Raw genomic sequence first — 19,688 nt, 5'->3', positions numbered from 1 at the left:
GTCCTGATGGAGAAATAGTCTTGATACTTTGACAAGGATCATGACCAGGAAATACATCTTATTTGCTATTGTTTTGCTATCCTACGTCTCCTGGATTGACAACAAAGGTAGGCATATATTGTCTGGTCCTTCGATGGAGCCGAAAAAGAGCGTTGTTTTCGTCTTTTGTACACACTACAACACTGCGTGCGCTTTGACTGTTTTTTCCCCCCATCAGCCTCGTTTGCTGTCTACAAAATAAATTACTTGTGTATGCTCGATAGTTGTTCAGTTTTAAAGCAAGGGATTCTACATAAATTCTTAGGAAAGAGGTTTAATGTTTTCTGTATGTAGTTCAATTATTGTTTGCCACATTGTGTAGCTTACCACAGAATGCCTCCTCAATATTTACAGTGTTTCTGTATTCACTTTCCTTCCAGACATTTTCAATGGGCTGACGTTAAAACTCTCCAAGTACTCCATTGTAAATCCTCAGGTGGTTCACAGATGGAAAAGGAACATCAATGGACCGCCACAGTCAAAAAATGTAGGAAATAACCCTAATTAATTATTTAAAACTGAAATTGTGATATTACAACTTCAACAATGCATTCATGTTTTTACCCATTTCAGAAACATAGAGAGGAGACGGTATTATATGCAATCAACATAAACAACAGGAAGCACCTCCTTCATCTAAAACAGAACAGGTATCAGCAAAGTTGGAACTTAATTTGATGTTACTGCATTATTATACGTTCATACCAATGCTTCAGATTAAATATGACATAATCTCATGTATTTTTTCTCTTCTTGTCAGAGACTTTTTGCATCCAAACTTTGTGCAATACTCAAGTAACGCCACTGGAAACTATGAGCCATCATATCCAAAACAGGATGTAAGTCAACACTTATTCATTCTTGTCTTTCTTTCTTTCTTCATGGTTTATTGGCGGTTGGCAAACAACTGTTTAGTGCAAACACTTACCTATTCTGTTTTAGTAGACTGGTTTAAACCTCAACCTCTTGAACCTTTTTTACATTTCTCATCAGGTGAATTGTTATTACCATGGAGAGGTGGAGGGATATGAGGATTCAATGGTAGCGCTCAGCACATGCTCTGGCCTCAGGTTTGAACATCTCTCACGCAGTTTCTAGTACCTCTGTTTGAATATTTACTTCATGATTTTATGATCAGATCGAGTTATGCCACAATATTTTGTTGTCCAAATTAATGATTCAGAGTAGCAAAGGCACTTTTATTTCAGTTTTTTAAATTCAATAATTTGTTTCATCCACTCAGACATTTAGTTTCCCACTTATTATGAGGAAATGTTTGAATGATTTTTTGTTTTATCAAGTTGTTCCAGGTGATGCCACACCCAGCTATTGGAACTGACTGAACGCATTTATCTAATGGTATCTGTGATGCACTACTTCTTTGTAGGGGTGTAATCCTCCTTGGAAATGAGACCTATGGACTTGCGCCTGTGCCACAGTCAGCCACCAACGAGCATCTTCTGTACCTACTGAAGGACAGTGAAGGGCCTATGAATTGTGGGGTCGTCGATGAGACTTCATCTACGCAAAGCCATGAACCCTTTGAGCCGGGCAAATCACTGACTTCAATGCTGCGGGTCAGGATGCTCACCACGTTCACCTGCAGTGAACACATCGGTATCGTGTGAACTGGTTTTGAAACTGAAGGGTCGAAATGACCGCTTGTTCTTCTTTACTGTTTGTTGTTTAAACAGAGGAAGCGCAACTTACCTCAAACCAGTTATGTGGAGTTGGTGCTGGTTTCTGATCATAACAGGGTGAGTGTGTATATCTGGTAATGGCCTCACTGGTATGTAAGTGGGAATTAATTGGCTCAAACTGGTTTGTTTTTTACACTAGACGTAAGTGAATATCATTCAGTGAAAATGAGCACTTTTACCATACTTATTGACTTGTCAGCCTGAGTGATAAATAATAAGTAATTTGCTAAACTCGCCCCCTCCCTCTGTCCTTCCCCCGAATGTTGCAGTGGAATGTACTTCCAACTGTATTTACCTTAATCTGTTTAAAATGATCTTTTATATTTGTATTTACAGTATCTTTTTAAGAAAAATGAGACGGCTGTTCGAGAGGAAATGGTGGAGTTGGCTAATCTACTGGATTCGGTGAGATTTCAAGTTGTTTGTGAAAGAGTGTATGCTCAATTTTATTGAATTAAAATATTGTTTTTGTGTTGTGCTTTGCTTTATAATCTTTTAGTTTTGTTTATGTTTTATTTTAGTATTACAAGCGGCTGAATATCCGCGTGGTGCTGGTGGGCCTGGAAATCTTTAAGGATAGTAACCCCTTTGAAGTGGAAGGCAATGCAGGAGATGTGTTGGGGAAATTTGTCCAGTGGAGGAAGAAGTTTCTGTTACCAAAGATCAGGCATGACATGGCGCAACTCATTGTGTGAGTAATGTGTGTTCTATTGTCATAGATATCCACATGTCTGAATCCTTCAGAAATGTAGAGTCAAGTTTGTAACTCATCTCTTTGGTCCACTTTTTTGTCAGTGGTCGGACTGAGCCATACCCTAACGGTATATTGGGTATGGCCTTCGTGGGCGCCGTCTGTCACAAAGCGTCCGCTGGGGGAATCAACGTTGTGAGTTCAATTCCTTTTTAACTTCTACCACCAGCTGTCACATTGCTGCTTTGGCAGCATAAGCTTTTCTGCAGCAACTGATACTGTCTGCATTATTCATGGGGCGTTCTACAGGTGCAACTCATTCTCTCATGCTCTAAACAACAAGTCCAACAAGTTAGACTTTAATGAAGTCTTACGGAATGTCACCGGACAACTTTGTTTGTGTTTTTTTAAATTCCTGTGCCTTGTGATGCTTATACAGGATTTTGTTTCCTTCAAATAATATAATTGAACTTTTGCTGGCCTTCTTTTCCCTTAAAATAAAACATGGTTTACTAGCTATATCTATTTTTTTTTTTACACTTTCAAAAAAACTCTTCATGTCAGATCTTTTCCTTAAACATCCTGATTCAACAGTAGATAAGTCAAATTAATCGGGCTTCTCTTTTGCTGCGACTGTGAATGAGCACTTTAGCTTTTTTGATAATACTGATGAATAACTTCAGGTCAAGATCTTACATTTAGATATATTGACAATGGAGATTGTTAGGACTGAATGTACTGTGTGTTTCCCCAGTTCAGGGATGACAACCTGGCGTCTGTCTCCACCGTGGTGGCCCATGAGATGGGCCATAACCTGGGCATGAATCATGACGCTGATGGCTGCAGCTGCAAAGACAAAGACTCATGCATCATGGCAGCCAGTGCTGGGTAACACATCTTCCACAAAATACTTCTGAACCCCTTGACATGAAATTAAACAAGCAGTAGTTAAAGTGCTGCCGTACAATACATGTATCATATTCTGTGCCTTTGACAACAGAGTATTTTATTATTGTTATGTTTTCAATTAAGTTGAATGTCCATGATGGTCCATGTACTACCTGAATAGGATTTAAGCACAATATGCTTTGCATATAATGCGTATAATATTTAGTTCATGTTGTACGAAAAACTGCAGTTGCATACACACTAAATCCATGTAGCTTTGAATTATAAGGAGAAAATGTGTGATCTTTTTTAATGTTTTAATATCTATTATCAGGTAGAAGAAATATCATATGTGTAATTTAACAATATATATGCTTTTTTTCCAATATTGTTTCGCCAACCGACTTTGTGACTTCGTACTGAAGGGATATTTTATTAATATTGTTCCCAAAAGTCTACATTTCATACCAAAATGAATGTTTCATTGACAACAAAAAGTGTCCTCTGCTCAAAGGTCAAAGATCATTTTAATGCAAGGCCTGTCCAATTCGACATCTCCATTAATGGTTTATCCTGTTACCTTGTAGGGGTTCTCAACTTTTTAGCAGCTGCAGTGAAAGAGACTTTGAGAACCTGATCGTACGCGGAGGAGGCACCTGTCTGAAAAACCAGCCCTCGCCATCCGATGTGGTTGGTGTCGCTGAATGTGGCAATGACCGTTTGGACAAAGGAGAGCAGTGTGACTGTGGAAAACCAGAGGTAGAGTTCCGCCTCTCAGACACACTGACACAGATTATTGTAGCGGATAACGATTTTAATCATGAATATAATAATATTTGAATACATTCTACTGGAGGACTGCTGGTGGTAGTTTTCACAGTTATTTGATGCTTCGCCGTCATTGAGATCTAACAACCAATACCTGTGTGAGTTTCTGGTATACGGTGTATTAATGTAGACCAGCAATTTACACAGGCAGAAACAATATAGAGTTGTGGAGAATATCTTTAGTCCATGAAGCTGAGAAGTTTGTGATGAAATCAGACATTTGCAAATTAATTATGTGATGAGGAATGATTAGTATTTATTTGTAATTCAAGAAGAATTATTTGGTGTAACACATTTTGTTTTCAGCTTTACAGATTAGACATTTTACAACCTCATTGGTCTTAGAATAAATAATATTCTTGCAGAGTTAAATTCTTTTTTTTTTTACATACATCGATTTTCTCTGTTTCAATTTCACACAGGAATGCAACAACAAATGCTGTGACGCTGCCACCTGCACATTTACATCTGGGGCTGTCTGTTCCAAAGGAGAATGCTGCGATAACTGTCAGGTCAGCATTATGTTGGACTCAATGCCAGAGTTATACAGCTTATGACTGCACTGAATGGAGGCAATGAATTGTACTTGGGGAAGAGAAGTTTTTTTTTGTGTGTGATTGTTTTTTTGTTTTAGATCAGAGTTGCTGGAACACCATGCAGAGGGTCTGTCAACCCTTGTGATCTTTCTGAATACTGTGATGGCACGACTGAGTTCTGTCCCGATGACTACTATGTCATGGACGGCCTAACCTGTCAAGACCGTCAAGCTGCTGCATACTGCTATGAGGGCCGATGCCAGACGTATGATTTCCAGTGCAGTTCTCTCTTTGCACCAGGTACGTTTAATAATGCAGCTGATTAAACTCCAGAAACTGTGAGGTTTGGGTATTTTTGTTCATAATGTATGGCTGCAATTCATACTCTGTGTGCCAGTCTAACACATGAGTTTTGATTTGTGTAACTGTGGATAACTCAGTCAAGAATACATAAGCCCGAATTCTAACAGGAGGCCCATGTCACCTTTTGAAGATGTTAAATCATGTCTCTTGCCAATAATATTATAAGTTGGTTATTATTTTTCTTTTGGGCAGATTCAGCAACAAAGGCAGCAGATGTTTGTTTTCAGGTTATAAATTTGAGGGGAAACGGATTTGGTAACTGTGGAATAAACAGCCAAGGAACTTATCAAAAATGTCCTGTCGCGTAAGTACTTTTTATTAATTGAAAGATACTAGACTGTTGATACATTGTTTTGTCACAGTTTCTCTAATTAAATATGCTTAAGGTGGTTATTTGAAACAATTTAATTTATTAAATTAAAGGATGGATTTGCTTTTACCTTCCAACATTTAATTAATTAATTAAATAACAACTCTGTTCCCTTGAACCTGCACGACAGAGATACCATGTGTGGGAAGTTGCAGTGTGTCAACGTGGACCTCGTCAACATCCCTACTGGTGCCTCAGTTAGTCTCGAAGTAATTCAAGGGGAAAAGTGTATTAATGCAAACTTCAACCTTGGCACAGATGTGCTAGATCCTGGTTACGTGAACACTGGCAGCCCTTGTGAGAAAGGAAAGGTAAGCATACCAACTGTTTAAGGAGTGTAAAGCGGAACAACTGACGTTCCAGGAGAGTACCGTCATTGTTAAAGTTTAAATAATGGCATCCAATGACATCATTAAGTTAAAAGTATTCTCTCTCAGGCCTGCCTCGACTTTAAGTGTGTGAACGCGTCTGTTCTGCTCCCCGTTTTGGACTGTGATGCCCAAACCACATGCAACGGCAAAGGGGTGAGGCTGCATTTTATTTACTTTTTTTTTTTTACTCAGCTGCCAGCCAATAAAAACAAGTGTGACTTTGCTGTTATAATAATATTTTCTTCAGGTATGTAATGACCAAGGGAACTGCCACTGTGACAACGGGTGGGCCCCACCTAAATGTGACACGGCAGGGCGTGGTGGCAGTAAAAACAGTGGTCCTGCTCAGATAGGTGGGTTCAAATTGATTTTGTCAGTTTACTTTTCAACTACTCAGAAAGTCAAAGGCACTCCACTATATACAGTTCACCTTATGTCACACTTATAAGCTCTTATTCACAGTAATCTAATACAGCTGTCCTTTCTAGGCTTCATATGACTCTTAAATTAATCATTCTGTCTTTTGTTGGCAGGGCTGAAGTAGGCGTGGTTCCTTATTATAACTGTTGTTGTAGCGCCGAGATTTCAACAGGTTTTGCTCGACTTGGATCATTATATTAATACTGAAAATGCATCATGCCAATTTGTATATTCACCCAACTGTATATGCTGGACCAGAAAACAGAAAAAACTTGTTAATTCACTATTTATTGTCTTCTCAGGCTGTGATGCCTCTCATGATAAACTAGAAGGAACCAGATATTTTATAGTAGCATTAGTTATTGTAAATCTAAGTTGCCTTTTCTGCACGCTGCCTCTGTTCTTGATGTATTCATGGAGGTCATGTTTGTAATGATGATGACTTGTATTGTCATGTTTAGGAGGCGGGGCAAATATCACCAAACCTCTGCAAGGAAAACCTGTTGACTGTTTGTTGTAACTAATGCAATTAAATATACTGTAATGTTTGTTGATTACAATGGCTGTTTCTACCACAGATCACTCCCTCAGGAACGGATTGTTGATCTTCTTCCTGTTGGTGGTTCCCGTTCTCGTTGTTCTCATTCTGGTGCTGCTCTACTTCTTCAGGAGAGACTGCCTGGACCAGTGCCTCAAAGGACGATGCCTCAAGTAAACATCACCTCACATTAAAAATATACCTATGGATACTTTATGGGCTGCAGTGTTTTATATTTAGATTACGAGATGATTTCTTCTCATAAGTTTTCTGCTGTTACAGGTCACGTAATATTACGAATGGAAACGCAAATGGGCAGACAAACGGCAATGTTCAGAAAAGTGCCACAACCCAGCCTCCAACACAGGCTCATTCTGATGGGGTACATATGTGTCTTTCTCTTAGTGATCATCACTGCAGTGTAATGTTTATTTTGCAAGAGGAAAATCAGTTTTTCATTACTTGAAAGTTGTCACACAAAAGGAAAGAGATACATGGTTTGTTTTCAGCAGTGCAGATTTTAAGTTGTTTTTTTTCTTCTAATTCCAGCCTGGATATCCACCAGCTACCGAAGTTCCAGTTTCTGTGTATGAACTTTTGTATTTCACTCAATCCATATTGCTCTAAACTTTTAATGTACAAGCAAAACTATGTGACCAAATTTGTACTCATCCTGTCAGTTTCAGGTATGGAGAAACGGATTATTGGAATGCAGAGGAAATGCCTGCCCCTGAAAGAGCACCAGCTCCCAAGCAGGGCCCTGGAGTCCCCAAACCAATCCCACCCAGGCAGCCACCTCTTTGATTCTCTTTTTGTACAAACGTTTTTTTATTGTAATGTGGTTATATATAGGGAGTTTACTGTAGGTCAACACTGAATGAAGAGGCAAGTTTAAAACTGTGATAACAAAAAAGTTACTTTAACTTGTTGCCAGCATTATTCTTTTTTTAAAAAGTGTATTATAGGAATGGTAGTGGATGATGCTTATACACAAGTACATATTTTTTGGAATATATGTGTTTTATCTCTTTAAATATTTCATTTACATTTTGTATTTTATGTCACTATGTATTCAAAGATTCTAAAGATTTAGATTTCACGAATGTAAACTGAAAATAAATGTATCGGGCAATGGATTCAATTTTTTTTTTATTGTGAGAGTGCGTTTCTGGGAACTGTAAATCTGTACTGTCAGTGGAGTTTATTGAACTTATGGAACGTAACAATAGACGAGAGGCACAAACTGCACTTATGCAAAAATTGTGGCATTGGCTATACTTTTTCATTTAGTTGTTCAAAGAATTATGGGACAAATATTTGAATGTTTTTTTTTGGCGGGGGGGGGGGGGGTCAAAAATATAGAATAGTCTTCAAGAAACAAAAGTTCAGAGACAGCATATAGTATTTTGCGAAAAAGAAGTATCTCGTGAAAAAAAAACATGTCCTAGCTATCTCAAGCTTTCGCCTCTTTTTATTTTGAAAAGCTTGTGGCCGGACGTCACGTGACGCAGCATAATACGGAAGTAAGCCGTCAACTCCACACAGCTAATAACCACACTTTTTTTTTTTTTTTTTTACAATGTGTTAAAATATGAGTTTTGAAGCTGCTCTCCGGCAGCACATGGCGCCAGAGGAAGCCGGAGGAGTCGGCCGGGCTGCGGCTTGTCTGTGTGTCCTCTGCGGTCTTCCCGCTGCTGGGAAGTCCACGCTGGCCCGCGAGCTCCTCAGCACCGCCGCACAGCGCGGATGGAGAGCTGCTGTGGTGCCGTATGACGACCTGATCCCCGAGCAGGCTTTTCTGACCAGAGTGGTGGAGGAGGTGGACGGTGCAATCCCCAACAGAGTAATTTCGTGTATCCAAAACTAGTAGAATAGCACAATTGAACTTATTTTAAGTGAGCTTTTTCTCTCAGTAGGCTAATCTTTATTTGCACACTGAAATATTCTGATAAAAACGGTTCAGCACTGCTATGGAGGGTAAAATAAGTGTATTGTGAGATTAATATATGTGCAGTCACATTACAGCAAAGGAAAAAAGAAAAATCCCCTGGTTGTAGCTTGTCACATATGACAGCATATTTTTGGGGTTTTAGACTGTTGGTCAGACAGAAAAAGGCATAATGAGGACAAATGTATTCACTATAAGGGACCGGTCATTGTCTTCTTTGGGGTTTGGGGGATGTGTCCACAATACTGTATTGCCATAACAGTGTCAATTAAATGAAAGTTTTCCAGAATGCATTACAAAGTGTTTATTGGTATACTGTGTTTTCTCTTTCTAGCACACTGAGTGGAAGTTGCATAGAGAAGCAGTTTTGAGGTGCGTAGAGCAGTTCTTGGAGAAACCTCAAGTTTTGGCTGAGCTGCCGAACAGCTGCCAGATCAACAGGGCTGCATGGGAACAATGTATTCAAGCTTTACGGCAGCCTGAAGCTTTGGACAGCTTGCAGGCGGACCAGGCACCACTTGTCTTCCTACTGGATGACAACTTCTACTATCCAAGCATGAGATATGAAGTGCACCAACTTGCAAGAAAGTGTAAGCACTTTCTCTTTTCAGGATAGGCCATTACCACTTGAATGTTCATAACAGACCATAATGGTAGTTTTGCACATTTTAGCCCATTAAGTATAACATTTTTTTATACATTTGCTGACATTAGTATGCTATGAGCTCATATATTGATGTCATACATCAAACCTATCAAAGCCCTGATGTCTTGGAGGCATCCAAATGCACCAGGAAATATTGCAGCAGAAGAACATAACTTTGATCAATGTAAAGGCAACTAAGTTTCTACTTTGATAAATGTTGAAACAATTTGTCTGTTGTCTTTTTAGATTCCCTGGGTTTCTGCCAGGTATATCTGCGCTGTGACTTGGAGTCCTGCATCAGCAGAAACCAGACCAGGTCTGAACCCATTCCCACTGAGGTGATATTGGAGATGGTGAAGCGTTTGGAGTCTCCAAACCCACAGAAGAACTCATGGGAGACAAACAGCATTTCACTCAACACTACAGACGACTTGTCTAAATGTGACATGTAAGACAGCAGAATAAGCAGTTATTACCACTTACCACCGAATGGCACATCCCTAGATTAAGTATGTGTGTTGCGTTTGTGTTGTGTTTGTCTTTTTCTCTTCCTGTCTGGCTTGTCCTTAGCCAGAAGGTGATGGAGTTGATCTCTTGTGCACTTAGCAACCCACTGAGCCCGGCTGTAGACAACACTGAACAAAAGGTGTGCCAATGCAGCTCCCCTCAAATCTTTTAATAGGACTTGTGATATGCCACCGCAGAACTGATTTGTGTGGTTGTCTCGTACTGTCTAGGAGGCGGACCGCCTTAAATATGCAACTAGTGTGGTTCACCAGACTGACCAGGCCTGTAGGCGGCACATTTCTGAAGCCATGAAGACTGCCAGAGGTCAGTTATGAGCTTTATTAATACTACACATTTTACATTTTATTAAGTTTGTCATTTAAAGCCCATCTTTAAAATCATTTGTTCACCTTAACTTCAGAGAATCAAGTACCTCCCGAGCACATGAGGTGTTTGGCCGCTCAGCTGAATGACTCCAAAGCAGCATTTCTTCACAACCTGCGGAGACGCTTGTTTGAGGAAGCCACTTTCGCTCAAGAAGAGGATATTGATGTAGAACGTGTGGTGAAAAGAGCAGTGGACGTTTTTGACCACGAGAAAACGGAAATCCTGTCCAAAGTCATGAATGAAAATAAATGACCTCATTATTTTCGAAAAGGGCAGATTAGATTGCATCAAACGTCCAAGAAGATGTGTCTATTTAATTCAATGTAAATATTATGAACTTTTTCTGGTCATTATGGTAAATGAATAAATTACATGTATACTATTATTTTATTTTGTAATTAAAAACTTGCCAGACTTTTAACAGACTTTGAAACTCAAGTACTGTCATCCAGTCATGACTATTGATAAAGTCTCTGCTAATATGGTGTCAGAATACAAATAATATACTTAATCTATATGAGAGAAGAACTCCTTGATCCCTAATAATTTTCTGTACATATTCGCAAGGATCTTTACGATGTGTCAACCTTTGCTGCTATACACAGAAGTGTCTACAGTAAAGTCAGATTGTTTTTAAAAAGTGGTACCCAAAACTACTCACAGCTTGTAAATATAAAAATAGTTTCCAGGAAAGGCATGAATAAATATCAAAACAGCAAGCAGGATTATCAGTTTGGCTGGACACAAACTTTTGAAGAGAAAATGAGCCAATTAAGCGGCCAGTCTAAGAACATCCCACTTCATTTTCTCACGGCGAAATGTATTCAGCCAAATTGGCTGGACATACTGAGATAAAAACTTTGGTGTGTAATTAGACTAAAAGAACATTTACAGATGAAGGGAAAACATTCAGTTGAATATTGAGCTGGTGATTTATGTAAATGTCTCGTGGATCCCATATGTCAAACACAAGGAGCTGCAGTGGCATAGAAGGAAGGATTCAAAAAGTTTCTGTTTTTGTCCACCAATTTTATTTATCAATACAAAACCAATGTGAAAAGCTCAAAGCCATTTAAAAAACTGCAATAAGGTAACACCATCATATTCATGAACCTCAAATAATAAACTGTACAGAACAAAAAATATGAAATGAAATGGAAGATGCTGAAAACAGAAGGTTCAAAGACATCATAACATCTATGTTGCTTTGGAATCACTTTATATGTTGTCCCCGAGCAAAATGGCATGAAAAGTTGTATTTGTCTATGCACATGTGACCACAGATGTTGCACTGGAATGGATGTTCGTAGCCATGACAGCCCATGTGAATGGTGTAGAGGATATTATCCAGGAAGTGAATATCACAGTGTGGGCATTTATTTGACAGTTGTTGGTCCGCTGCGGTCCGGGCAGGTGTGCTGGGCTGGCTGTTTCTGACACTCGCGGTCACAGTGTTCAAGCTGTTCTCAAAGCCGAGGCCGGGAGCAGGACTGTAACTCCCGTGGCCTGAGGTGGGAGATTCATTTTTAGGCGGTGAAGTCTGCATTCCATTTGAACATATGGCTGCATGTTCACTAGAGATCTGCTGTATGAGAATGGGCTTCTCGTCTTTTAAGGACTCCCTGTCTGGGGATGCTGGGGTCTGCGACTCGGGATGAAGGTCGGCTAACTGACCGGCGAGTGTAGAGAGCTGGTCCAGTGGGTTAATAAAAGTAAAACCATTAGCATCTCTTTCATTCTCATCTACCTTGGGATGGTTATTTTGATCGCCGCCATGCATATGGTGGTGGATCTTGTGAGAAAAGTCATTTAGATAATCCGACTTCGACATCCCCATGGAGGGAGGGTTGTAGTTGATGAGCATTCGCCTGCTGTAGCCCAACGAGCTGGTCCTCTTCTGCAGGGAGCTCAACATTCTTTTGTTGGAGAAAGAAGAGCGGACTGCCCTGGTGGGAAGGAGCTTGTGGCGGCGGCGGCGGTGGTGCGAAAGGTTGCTGCGGTCACTACAGCGGAAGGCGCAGAGGTCACACTTGTACGGTTTCTCTCCCGTGTGCGAGCGCATGTGGGCTTCCAGGTGGCGCTCGTACGCCGAAGCAAATGGGCACAGCTGGCAGCGATGAGGCTTCTCTCCTGGGTGACAATTGGGGCAGGAAATCAGAACTATTTATTTGATAGGTATGCTACACGTACGAATAATTTGTCTTGGCGGATGGTGCATGCATTAGACAAACAACAACAATCACCGCAGTGCAATAGAAACATTATATATATATATTTTATATTTATATTTCATTTTATATATATTAAATAATTGTAGTTATAACATGAATAATACAATCATATTTACTGTGAGAAAGTATACAGCTACTAGGAGGCAGTAAGTACAATGTAGTGTGTAGCACAAGAGATTACACAAAATGGACAGATATACATAGAGATGGACAAAAAAGTGCAAGGCATTTACAATACATTCTTCCAATACATCATCCTTCATTTGTGAGGGGAAAAACTGACATGTCATTGACTAATGGTACAATCACAACAGTAGTGGATTAGCTTACTTCATGACCCTGGTATGTATGCTGTGAACGCATGGCACTGTAAACACTGACCTGTGTGAATGCGGATGTGCTCTATTAAACGAGCCATGCCCTTGTTGGCGTAGCTGCAGTAGCTGCACTTGTACTTCCCATCGCAGGTCCTCTCCAGGCCGTCGATCTGGACATCTGGACCATCCTCCATCGGCAGTCTCACCTCCACAGACTGCTCCAGGCCATTCTGCTCACTCCTGGGGGCAACTTGTGAAGCCAAAACGCACAAAACGACTGTCATCAAATGATTCTCACGTTATCGACGACACAACATATCGCTGTAAATGTACCGTGCTCCAATTCCCACCGGCTTGAAACGGCTCCCCTGGCTCTTTGTCTCCGCAAACAGAGCCCGAGATCATGTTGACATGATGGGTCTGCTGGGTCAGGTATTCTTGGAATTCCTTCACAAAATCCACAGGCTCGGTCTTGATCTCTTCCATAATGTGTGTCGAGCCTAATAAGATCCAGAGGAGTTGAGTCTCACCACGGACACTTGCAATCTGCAGTAAGTTAGCGAATGGATTCCTGGGAAATGTGTTTATTGGTTAGCTTGCTAGCTCGACACCTGAAAGCAATGTTTATTATTATTAACACGATTATCTAGCACCACCCTCAACGCAGCTTTTCAGCGTCTAAGTAACATTATCGCTAAGCGGAGACAATTCTACAAAAGGGGCCCCGGGGATAAATTATTTGGCTCGGACTGTTACCAGGAGAACGCTTCCGTTTTTCGCTGACGCGTCTGTATTCCGTACTCCTTCAAACGCAACTGCTGCGTTCGGGGACTCGCAAAAATAACGGTATTCTTAAATTTGGCACATATACGAACGAATCTCAAGAACGCTTCTCAAATTTATGGTAGATTTATCTTATGTTAACGATCATGCAAGTATGCATTGGCCATATGGCACACTCTATGATTAAATATAAAGAGTGACGTCTTCAAAATAGTCATTCCCTTCGTTCACACACGCACAACAAAGCACGCTCAGTTTCTTTTTGTTCAAAACTACTATTATAGCATCAATAGGATAGCTTCACAACTGGCATATGGATTTATACTGTGCTTACTCAATCGTTTTATAATTTACGCTTTGGTTAACAAATGTCCAATTCGCTCTAGGGGCACGTGAAGGCAGCATTACAAATGTTGTTTACGCAGGCCGTGACGTATGCACGCATTTAAACATTTTGTAACTAATGATGGCTGCACAATTGGTCAGGATTTTCTCAAAGGTGAGATAGAATACCACTGTCAAAGCTATTGCTAATTGTTTGCAAATTGTCGGGTTATATTAAATGTCACACTGCAGCAAACCTTTATTCTTGAACTACGCAGCGTTCACTTAACCCCAACTGGATCTTGTTGACATTACTAGCTAACACATAGCTAACGCTAGCATGATGGCACAAACGAACTTGTAGTACTGGTGAATTGCGTCACAAACCCGTCGGACGTGAAGAATTGATAAACCTAACATTAGTGGTGAACGATGGCCGACATCACTGTGTGGCACTCTTGTTCAAAGTGTGCATTTCCACGAATGTGTGTCCTGATTTTAGTCGTGCAGACAGATCTCTCGACCATGGGGTGCATGCCAGACTGGATGGAGGAGCATGTCATCCAATCCTGCCCCAGATGTGTCCTCAGACCAAGCAGCTGGTATGGTATCCTTTCCCCCACTTCAGACGTATTCAGAGGAGGAGAGCATGATGAGGGAAGCAGGTGAGTTGAACATATGGTACTCGTACCAATGATTCTACTGTTGCTGGCAGCTGAACACTGAACTTATGTCTTGTTCTTTGACAGTTAAAAAATATGCCCAAGAGCGCATTGCTCCGATTGTGTCCAAGATGGATGAGAACTCTGCCATGGACGAGGACATGATCAAATCTCTTTTTGAACAGGGTGTATGTAAATCATTTAATTGTGAATGATCAAATATGTCTGTTAACTTGAGTCAGTAAGAAATTGGACTAAGTAAGAGTTTCTCTGTTCTTTTTTTTTCTTTCTTTTTTTTCACAGCTCATGGGCATTGAGATTGACCCAGAGTACAATGGCACTGGCTCCACCTTCTTCTCCTCCATCCTGGTCATTGAGGAGCTGGCGAAGGTGGACGCCTCTGTGGCTGTGCTCTGTGACATCCAGAACACGCTGATCAACACGCTGTTTGCCAAACTAGGAACAACGGCTCAGAAAGAGCAGTACCTCAGCCGACTGTCGACCGACATGGTGAGTAATTTAGCATACCGTCTCGACCATGCGCGGCCTCAAACAGCACTGTATTTACTTTACTTCACTGTACCTGGGTCACGTCACACAGATTGGAAGCTTCTGCCTCTCTGAAGCCGAGTCGGGGAGTGATGCCTTCTCTCTGAAGACGCGTGCTGAAAAACACAAGGACTATTACATCATCAATGGATCCAAGATGTGGATCAGTAATGCAGAGCATGCAGGTGTTTTCCTAGTGATGGCAAATGTCGACCCCTCTGCCGTGAGTAGCTGCTCAGCTCTCCAATCTTTGTTGCTCTTGTCAGTTAAAAAACAAAACAAGAACCATATTCTTCATGTTTTATCTAAAAGATCGTTTGCAATATAAAAGTAACATCTGATAAACACTGTTTTCTTAAATACAGTTCAACTGTTGAAGGCAGAGTAATCTTTAGAAACTAAAGCTGCCAAATTAAATGATTGAATGGGCTTATTACAGCCATGGGACAGCCAGGGACACTGTTTTTATTTCTTCTTCTTTTTATTAATTGATGGCTGTCAAAATGTAATGAGAATTTCAACAAAAATGTTTTGGAAGAAGATCACTAACCCTGCCTTAACGTACCACAAATATGTAAATTGTTAAATCAAGTACTCTCTAACTTATTCTTAACACAATGTGTGCCTGTGTACTGTACAAATGTAAAGACAAACTCACTATCAATTGACAGGGATACAGAGGCATCACCTGCTTCATAGTGGACCGGGACACGGAGGGGCTCGAGATCGGCAAGAAGGAGAAGAAGCTCGGCCTGTGTGCGTCCTCCACCTGCCCGCTCAACTTTGACAATGTCAAGGTAACGCCTCGCACTGCGCCGGGCCAGTGTGACGCTGTGACTTTTACCAACTTCCTGCTTTTCATTTCTAGGTGCCAGAGAAGAACATTTTGGGCCAGATCGGTCACGGGTACAAGTATGCGATCGGAATGTTGAATGAGGGCAGGATTGGAATTGCCGCTCAGGTAGAGCAGTCTTTATATAAATGATCTACTTAAAACAAGCTACGTTTGCTCTATTCAGGAATACAAAGGTGTAAGAGGGAATTATTGTGTGTGCTAAATTTGTCTCTGTGGGTTTTAGATGCTCGGGCTGGCACAAGGTTGTTTTGACCACACGATTCCTTACACCAGGCAGAGAGTGCAGTTTGGAAAACGCATCTTTGACTTCCAGGTTAGGATCCACGATAAACTCCAGTCTTTCACCGCACATGTCGGTGATGATTCACGTTACTCTGGGGACCAGTGCGTTCACGGGGTTCTCATGTCGTTACGTTCCAGGGCATGCAGCACCAAATAGCGCACGTAGCGACACAGATTGAAGCTGGCCGGCTGCTGACGTACAACGCGGCTCGTCTGAAGGAAGCCGGGCGACCCTTCATCAAGGAGGCCTGCATGGCGAAATACTTCACTGCAGAGGTGAGCTTCCTCGTTCACTGACTACTCTTCAACACAAGGATGGTGTTGCTGAGGTCCTTTTTTAATTATTCATATGTATTTCAAGGATATATTGTGACGATCAGAAGCAGAACCATTTATTGCCAGGTATGTTTACACATAGAAGGAATTTGTCATGGCGGGATTATCTGGGGTTTTGTCTTATTTGTCTCTGTACTTTTTACATTATTTCTCCGAACACATCTGTGTTGTTGCACCTTGATGACCCTCTTTTCGATGTGCTGCGAGGGAACTCCTGTAAAGAAATCTATATTTTTAGTCTGTGAAACATCTTCCTGGTTGGATTAAAGTCATTTTAATATCAGAATCAGTTTTATCGCGTTAAAGTAACGCATATATTGTCATGTGAAAATGTTAATTGTACCGTGTAGTGTCTACGGGACGGGATAAGAGTCTGTTATGTTTTATTTTCCTCAGGTTGCTACCCTAACCACATCTAAATGCATCGAATGGATGGGAGGGGTCGGCTTCACCAAAGACTACCCCATTGAGAAATACTACAGAGACTGTAAAATTGGTGAGCATGACATAGACAGTGCATGAAATATGCACCACGAGACACACATGGGCTTGTTTGAACACTGCTTGTTCAATTGTTGCTGACATTGGAGCTGGTTTAGGGAACTACAATGTGGAAAAGGACACAGCGCATGAGGGCTGTGGGAAGGTCAGGTGTAGCTGTTACTCATTGGACCAGAGTGGGGCGGAGGGAAGGGCTGATAGCAGCGGCTGAAATCGGACTCTGCAGGAATTCCCCCCGGATGGACCCCTCAGGGTGCCATTATACCATCACACAGCCGAGGAAGCTACCGCGGCAAAAAAAAAAGTCCCTTTTTCCTGTCATCGCCGCAGTCTCGGCTCCCCAGTCCTCCAGCAGGAGCACCGGCATACTGAGCTGCATAATAGAGCCCCTTGTATCCCCCCAAGGGAACGCTGCAGGTTCATGTACTGTGCAGGGGAATTGGACAAAGTTGACCTTGTTTTGCACAACGTGTTGTTTTGCAGGAAGTGATTCTAATGCGTTGGTTTGTCTCCCTTGTGCAGGCACCATTTATGAGGGCACAACGAATGTTCAGCTGTCTACGATGGCCAAGTTCATTGATAAGGAGTATGACCACTGACACCGTATGACTGGAGGCTGATGCATCCCAAACCTGGGTTACACTCCATATTCTTCCCCTTAGATGACTTTGTTAAGTGCTTTGCTGTAGATCTGTATTCATGTTTCTAGAGTTATGTAGCAGTTATAGATGTTTGTTACAAATATCAACAATGTTTTCTCTTCTTAAGTGATTTGCACTACACGGATGTCACTGATGTTGGACTTTGGTTTGAAGTTGCTCTGGTACAATGATGATTTTCTTTTGACCCTTCCAAAAGTCTAGGAGTAACTATTTTTTTGTAGAGCTGTACAGATCATACGGTTTCTTGTTCTGTTTATTGAGATATGGTGATGAATCATGACAGCATAACATAACTGATCCATATGTTCCAATGTGAGAGTCTTGAAATCCCAATCTTATTGATTGGGATTTCTTTTGACTGTTTCAGTGCCTTCAGAGTCGGCTAAGACTGAGCTCAATCACTTAGTAGTGTGTTGCTTACACTGGCGTTGAAATAAGTGAATTCTAAATATTTACACTGGCGCTAAAATAAGTGAATTCTAAATATTTCACACTTACAAGCTCCATTTATGCAGTTGCTTGTAAGGGGAAATGTGGAAATCATTCCACATAATATAATATTGCACATAATATATGATGTTCCTCTTTAATCTAACATATATATATATATATATATATATATATATATATATATATATATATATATATATATATATATATATATATATATATATATATACTTTTGGCAATACCAATAAATATAAAGTATTATGTAGTGCAATTGGCCGTCTTTCTTTTGTGCAACTGAGGTAGATTAATGCAGAGCACTGTCACTAGATGGCAGCATTCTCCAAAGTGACAACAGCTCTTTGAGTTGAGGCAGCTTCTCACCGAGAGACTCATCCGTTACCAAGTCGTTTAACAGCCTGTCACCTCTAATGACATTTTATATCAGTTTAATTATGCCGGTGCTTCAGATGAACAGTGCCTAGCTCACATAATCGACTCACTAATAATGTTTCAGGTGATATTGATTACAAACCCATGTGCTGCAAATGAGGTCTGTTGTTTTACACAACACAGACAGGCGGTGTCCAAGTATACAGAATAGTAATGACCATTATGAGTCCTCATATAATGAACCCTGCAAGGTATCAGTTTAACAATAAATACATGAAGCACTGATGTTTCTTAATAATATTTATTAAAGGATGAAAACCTGTCGCAATGGAAATTGTCACGATGTAGATCTCCATGAAGTTAATTGATAACATTTGTCATTTTGCTGATGAAACTTTATTTTACAGGGAAAACACAAAGTGTTCTTTCTCTTTTGTGGCCCGACAACTACATACCTTATACACTATTCAAAGAGAGAAGGGAAAAGGACACACATGTGGAGATCATATCTGACAAAGTGCTCTCCCTATAAAAGATTCCTATTTTTCTATTGTTAAATCATTCCATTTAGAAAAAAAACTTGATGTTTAACCTAATTCTGTTTAGTATTGTCAACATAAGATATTAGTCTGATATTTAGTGTTACCTTTTGACATCAGATCAAACGCAACAGATATTATTTTAAGACAAAATACAAAGAATCATTTAGCCGTGGAGCATCACTGATAGAACAAAAAATCCCACATGAGTAGAGTTTGTCTGGGTGGTGTAATTATATTTAAACATGACAGGTTTATATGAAATGAACACGGACGGAGAACAAAATGTTACTAACAAGATCAGCACCATGTTATGCCCAGACATTTCCAAAATCACTAAAACACAAGGCTGCGTTGGCATCATTAAATAAGCGCACTTTGTTTGCCCCTCTAATCCACTCTGACTTGCTCCGTCTATTGTGAAAACCCTCTGTTTAATGAGCATAATCTGATGGAAACACAGCTATCTGCTTTGCACTTTGCATTGGCAAGCTCAGCTCAACCATGCCTCTTTCTCCGCCCCCATCTTTAACACAGCTATGAGACCTCTAATTATGCAGGGATTCAAGTAGCT

General features: G+C 40.6%; 4 protein-coding genes across 4 annotated transcripts; 3 read left to right on the top strand and 1 right to left on the bottom strand.

Annotated features, from left to right (window-relative positions):
- Nucleotides 1-25: 25 nt before the first annotated feature.
- Nucleotides 26-7,715, top strand: adam9b (ADAM metallopeptidase domain 9b). The gene is made up of 22 exons (XM_068583786.1): nucleotides 26-107; nucleotides 420-526; nucleotides 613-689; nucleotides 800-878; nucleotides 1,033-1,109; nucleotides 1,427-1,616; nucleotides 1,734-1,796; nucleotides 2,076-2,144; nucleotides 2,261-2,430; nucleotides 2,535-2,625; nucleotides 3,185-3,318; nucleotides 3,906-4,077; nucleotides 4,569-4,658; nucleotides 4,781-4,982; nucleotides 5,238-5,349; nucleotides 5,546-5,726; nucleotides 5,853-5,939; nucleotides 6,034-6,139; nucleotides 6,785-6,917; nucleotides 7,027-7,126; nucleotides 7,294-7,331; nucleotides 7,425-7,715. Exons 1-22 carry the CDS (start codon nucleotides 41-43, stop codon nucleotides 7,546-7,548), a joined length of 2,469 nt encoding a protein of 822 aa, XP_068439887.1. The 5' UTR covers nucleotides 26-40; the 3' UTR covers nucleotides 7,549-7,715.
- A 565-nt stretch (nucleotides 7,716-8,280) lies between these two features.
- Nucleotides 8,281-10,653, top strand: LOC137789817 (L-seryl-tRNA(Sec) kinase). The gene is made up of 6 exons (XM_068583623.1): nucleotides 8,281-8,587; nucleotides 9,027-9,282; nucleotides 9,585-9,786; nucleotides 9,909-9,984; nucleotides 10,076-10,169; nucleotides 10,267-10,653. Exons 1-6 carry the CDS (start codon nucleotides 8,336-8,338, stop codon nucleotides 10,482-10,484), a joined length of 1,098 nt encoding a protein of 365 aa, XP_068439724.1. The 5' UTR covers nucleotides 8,281-8,335; the 3' UTR covers nucleotides 10,485-10,653.
- Nucleotides 10,654-11,261: 608 nt separating this feature from the next.
- Nucleotides 11,262-13,571, bottom strand: LOC137789652 (zinc finger protein Pegasus-like). The gene is made up of 4 exons (XM_068583391.1): nucleotides 13,537-13,571; nucleotides 13,131-13,351; nucleotides 12,845-13,030; nucleotides 11,262-12,362 (listed from the first exon to the last, which is right to left on the bottom strand). Exons 2-4 carry the CDS (start codon nucleotides 13,264-13,266, stop codon nucleotides 11,446-11,448), a joined length of 1,239 nt encoding a protein of 412 aa, XP_068439492.1. The 5' UTR covers nucleotides 13,267-13,351; nucleotides 13,537-13,571; the 3' UTR covers nucleotides 11,262-11,445.
- A 403-nt stretch (nucleotides 13,572-13,974) lies between these two features.
- acadsb (acyl-CoA dehydrogenase short/branched chain) lies at nucleotides 13,975-18,339 on the top strand. The gene is made up of 11 exons (XM_068583381.1): nucleotides 13,975-14,062; nucleotides 14,390-14,552; nucleotides 14,637-14,737; nucleotides 14,853-15,059; nucleotides 15,151-15,321; nucleotides 15,770-15,895; nucleotides 15,967-16,059; nucleotides 16,178-16,267; nucleotides 16,375-16,512; nucleotides 16,969-17,068; nucleotides 17,596-18,339. Exons 1-11 carry the CDS (start codon nucleotides 14,027-14,029, stop codon nucleotides 17,670-17,672), a joined length of 1,302 nt encoding a protein of 433 aa, XP_068439482.1. The 5' UTR covers nucleotides 13,975-14,026; the 3' UTR covers nucleotides 17,673-18,339.
- Nucleotides 18,340-19,688: the final 1,349 nt, after the last annotated feature.

Source organism: Clinocottus analis, unplaced genomic scaffold, assembly GCF_023055335.1.
Source record: "Clinocottus analis isolate CAN_PGR_092001 unplaced genomic scaffold, fCliAna1.0.p SCAF_19, whole genome shotgun sequence".
Classification (NCBI taxonomy): domain Eukaryota; kingdom Metazoa; phylum Chordata; class Actinopteri; order Perciformes; family Cottidae; genus Clinocottus; species Clinocottus analis.
The sequence above is the reverse complement of the archived record's forward strand: the minus strand, read 5'-3'. Positions and strand labels throughout refer to the sequence as shown.

Excerpts from the sequence above, each read along its gene's own strand:
- adam9b (XM_068583786.1), top strand. The coding sequence starts at position 41 with ATGACCAGGAAATACATCTTATTTGCTATTGTTTTGCTATCCTACGTC. Across the intron at positions 1,797-2,075 it reads TGGTTTCTGATCATAACAGG|TATCTTTTTAAGAAAAATGA; the intron begins GTGAGTGTGTAT and ends TTGTATTTACAG. Across the intron at positions 7,332-7,424 it reads ACCGAAGTTCCAGTTTCTGT|TTTCAGGTATGGAGAAACGG; the intron begins GTATGAACTTTT and ends TCATCCTGTCAG.
- LOC137789817 (XM_068583623.1), top strand. The coding sequence starts at position 8,336 with ATGAGTTTTGAAGCTGCTCTCCGGCAGCACATGGCGCCAGAGGAAGCC. Across the intron at positions 9,283-9,584 it reads GCACCAACTTGCAAGAAAGT|ATTCCCTGGGTTTCTGCCAG; the intron begins GTAAGCACTTTC and ends TTGTCTTTTTAG. Across the intron at positions 10,170-10,266 it reads AGCCATGAAGACTGCCAGAG|AGAATCAAGTACCTCCCGAG; the intron begins GTCAGTTATGAG and ends CCTTAACTTCAG.
- LOC137789652 (XM_068583391.1), bottom strand. The coding sequence starts at position 13,266 with ATGGAAGAGATCAAGACCGAGCCTGTGGATTTTGTGAAGGAATTCCAA. Across the intron at positions 13,031-13,130 it reads AGGGGAGCCGTTTCAAGCCG|TTGCCCCCAGGAGTGAGCAG; the intron begins GTGGGAATTGGA and ends TGGCTTCACAAG. Across the intron at positions 12,363-12,844 it reads GCACATCCGCATTCACACAG|GAGAGAAGCCTCATCGCTGC; the intron begins GTCAGTGTTTAC and ends ATTGTCACCCAG.
- acadsb (XM_068583381.1), top strand. The coding sequence starts at position 14,027 with ATGATGGCTGCACAATTGGTCAGGATTTTCTCAAAG. Across the intron at positions 15,896-15,966 it reads TCAACTTTGACAATGTCAAG|GTGCCAGAGAAGAACATTTT; the intron begins GTAACGCCTCGC and ends TTTCATTTCTAG. Across the intron at positions 16,513-16,968 it reads CGAAATACTTCACTGCAGAG|GTTGCTACCCTAACCACATC; the intron begins GTGAGCTTCCTC and ends TATTTTCCTCAG.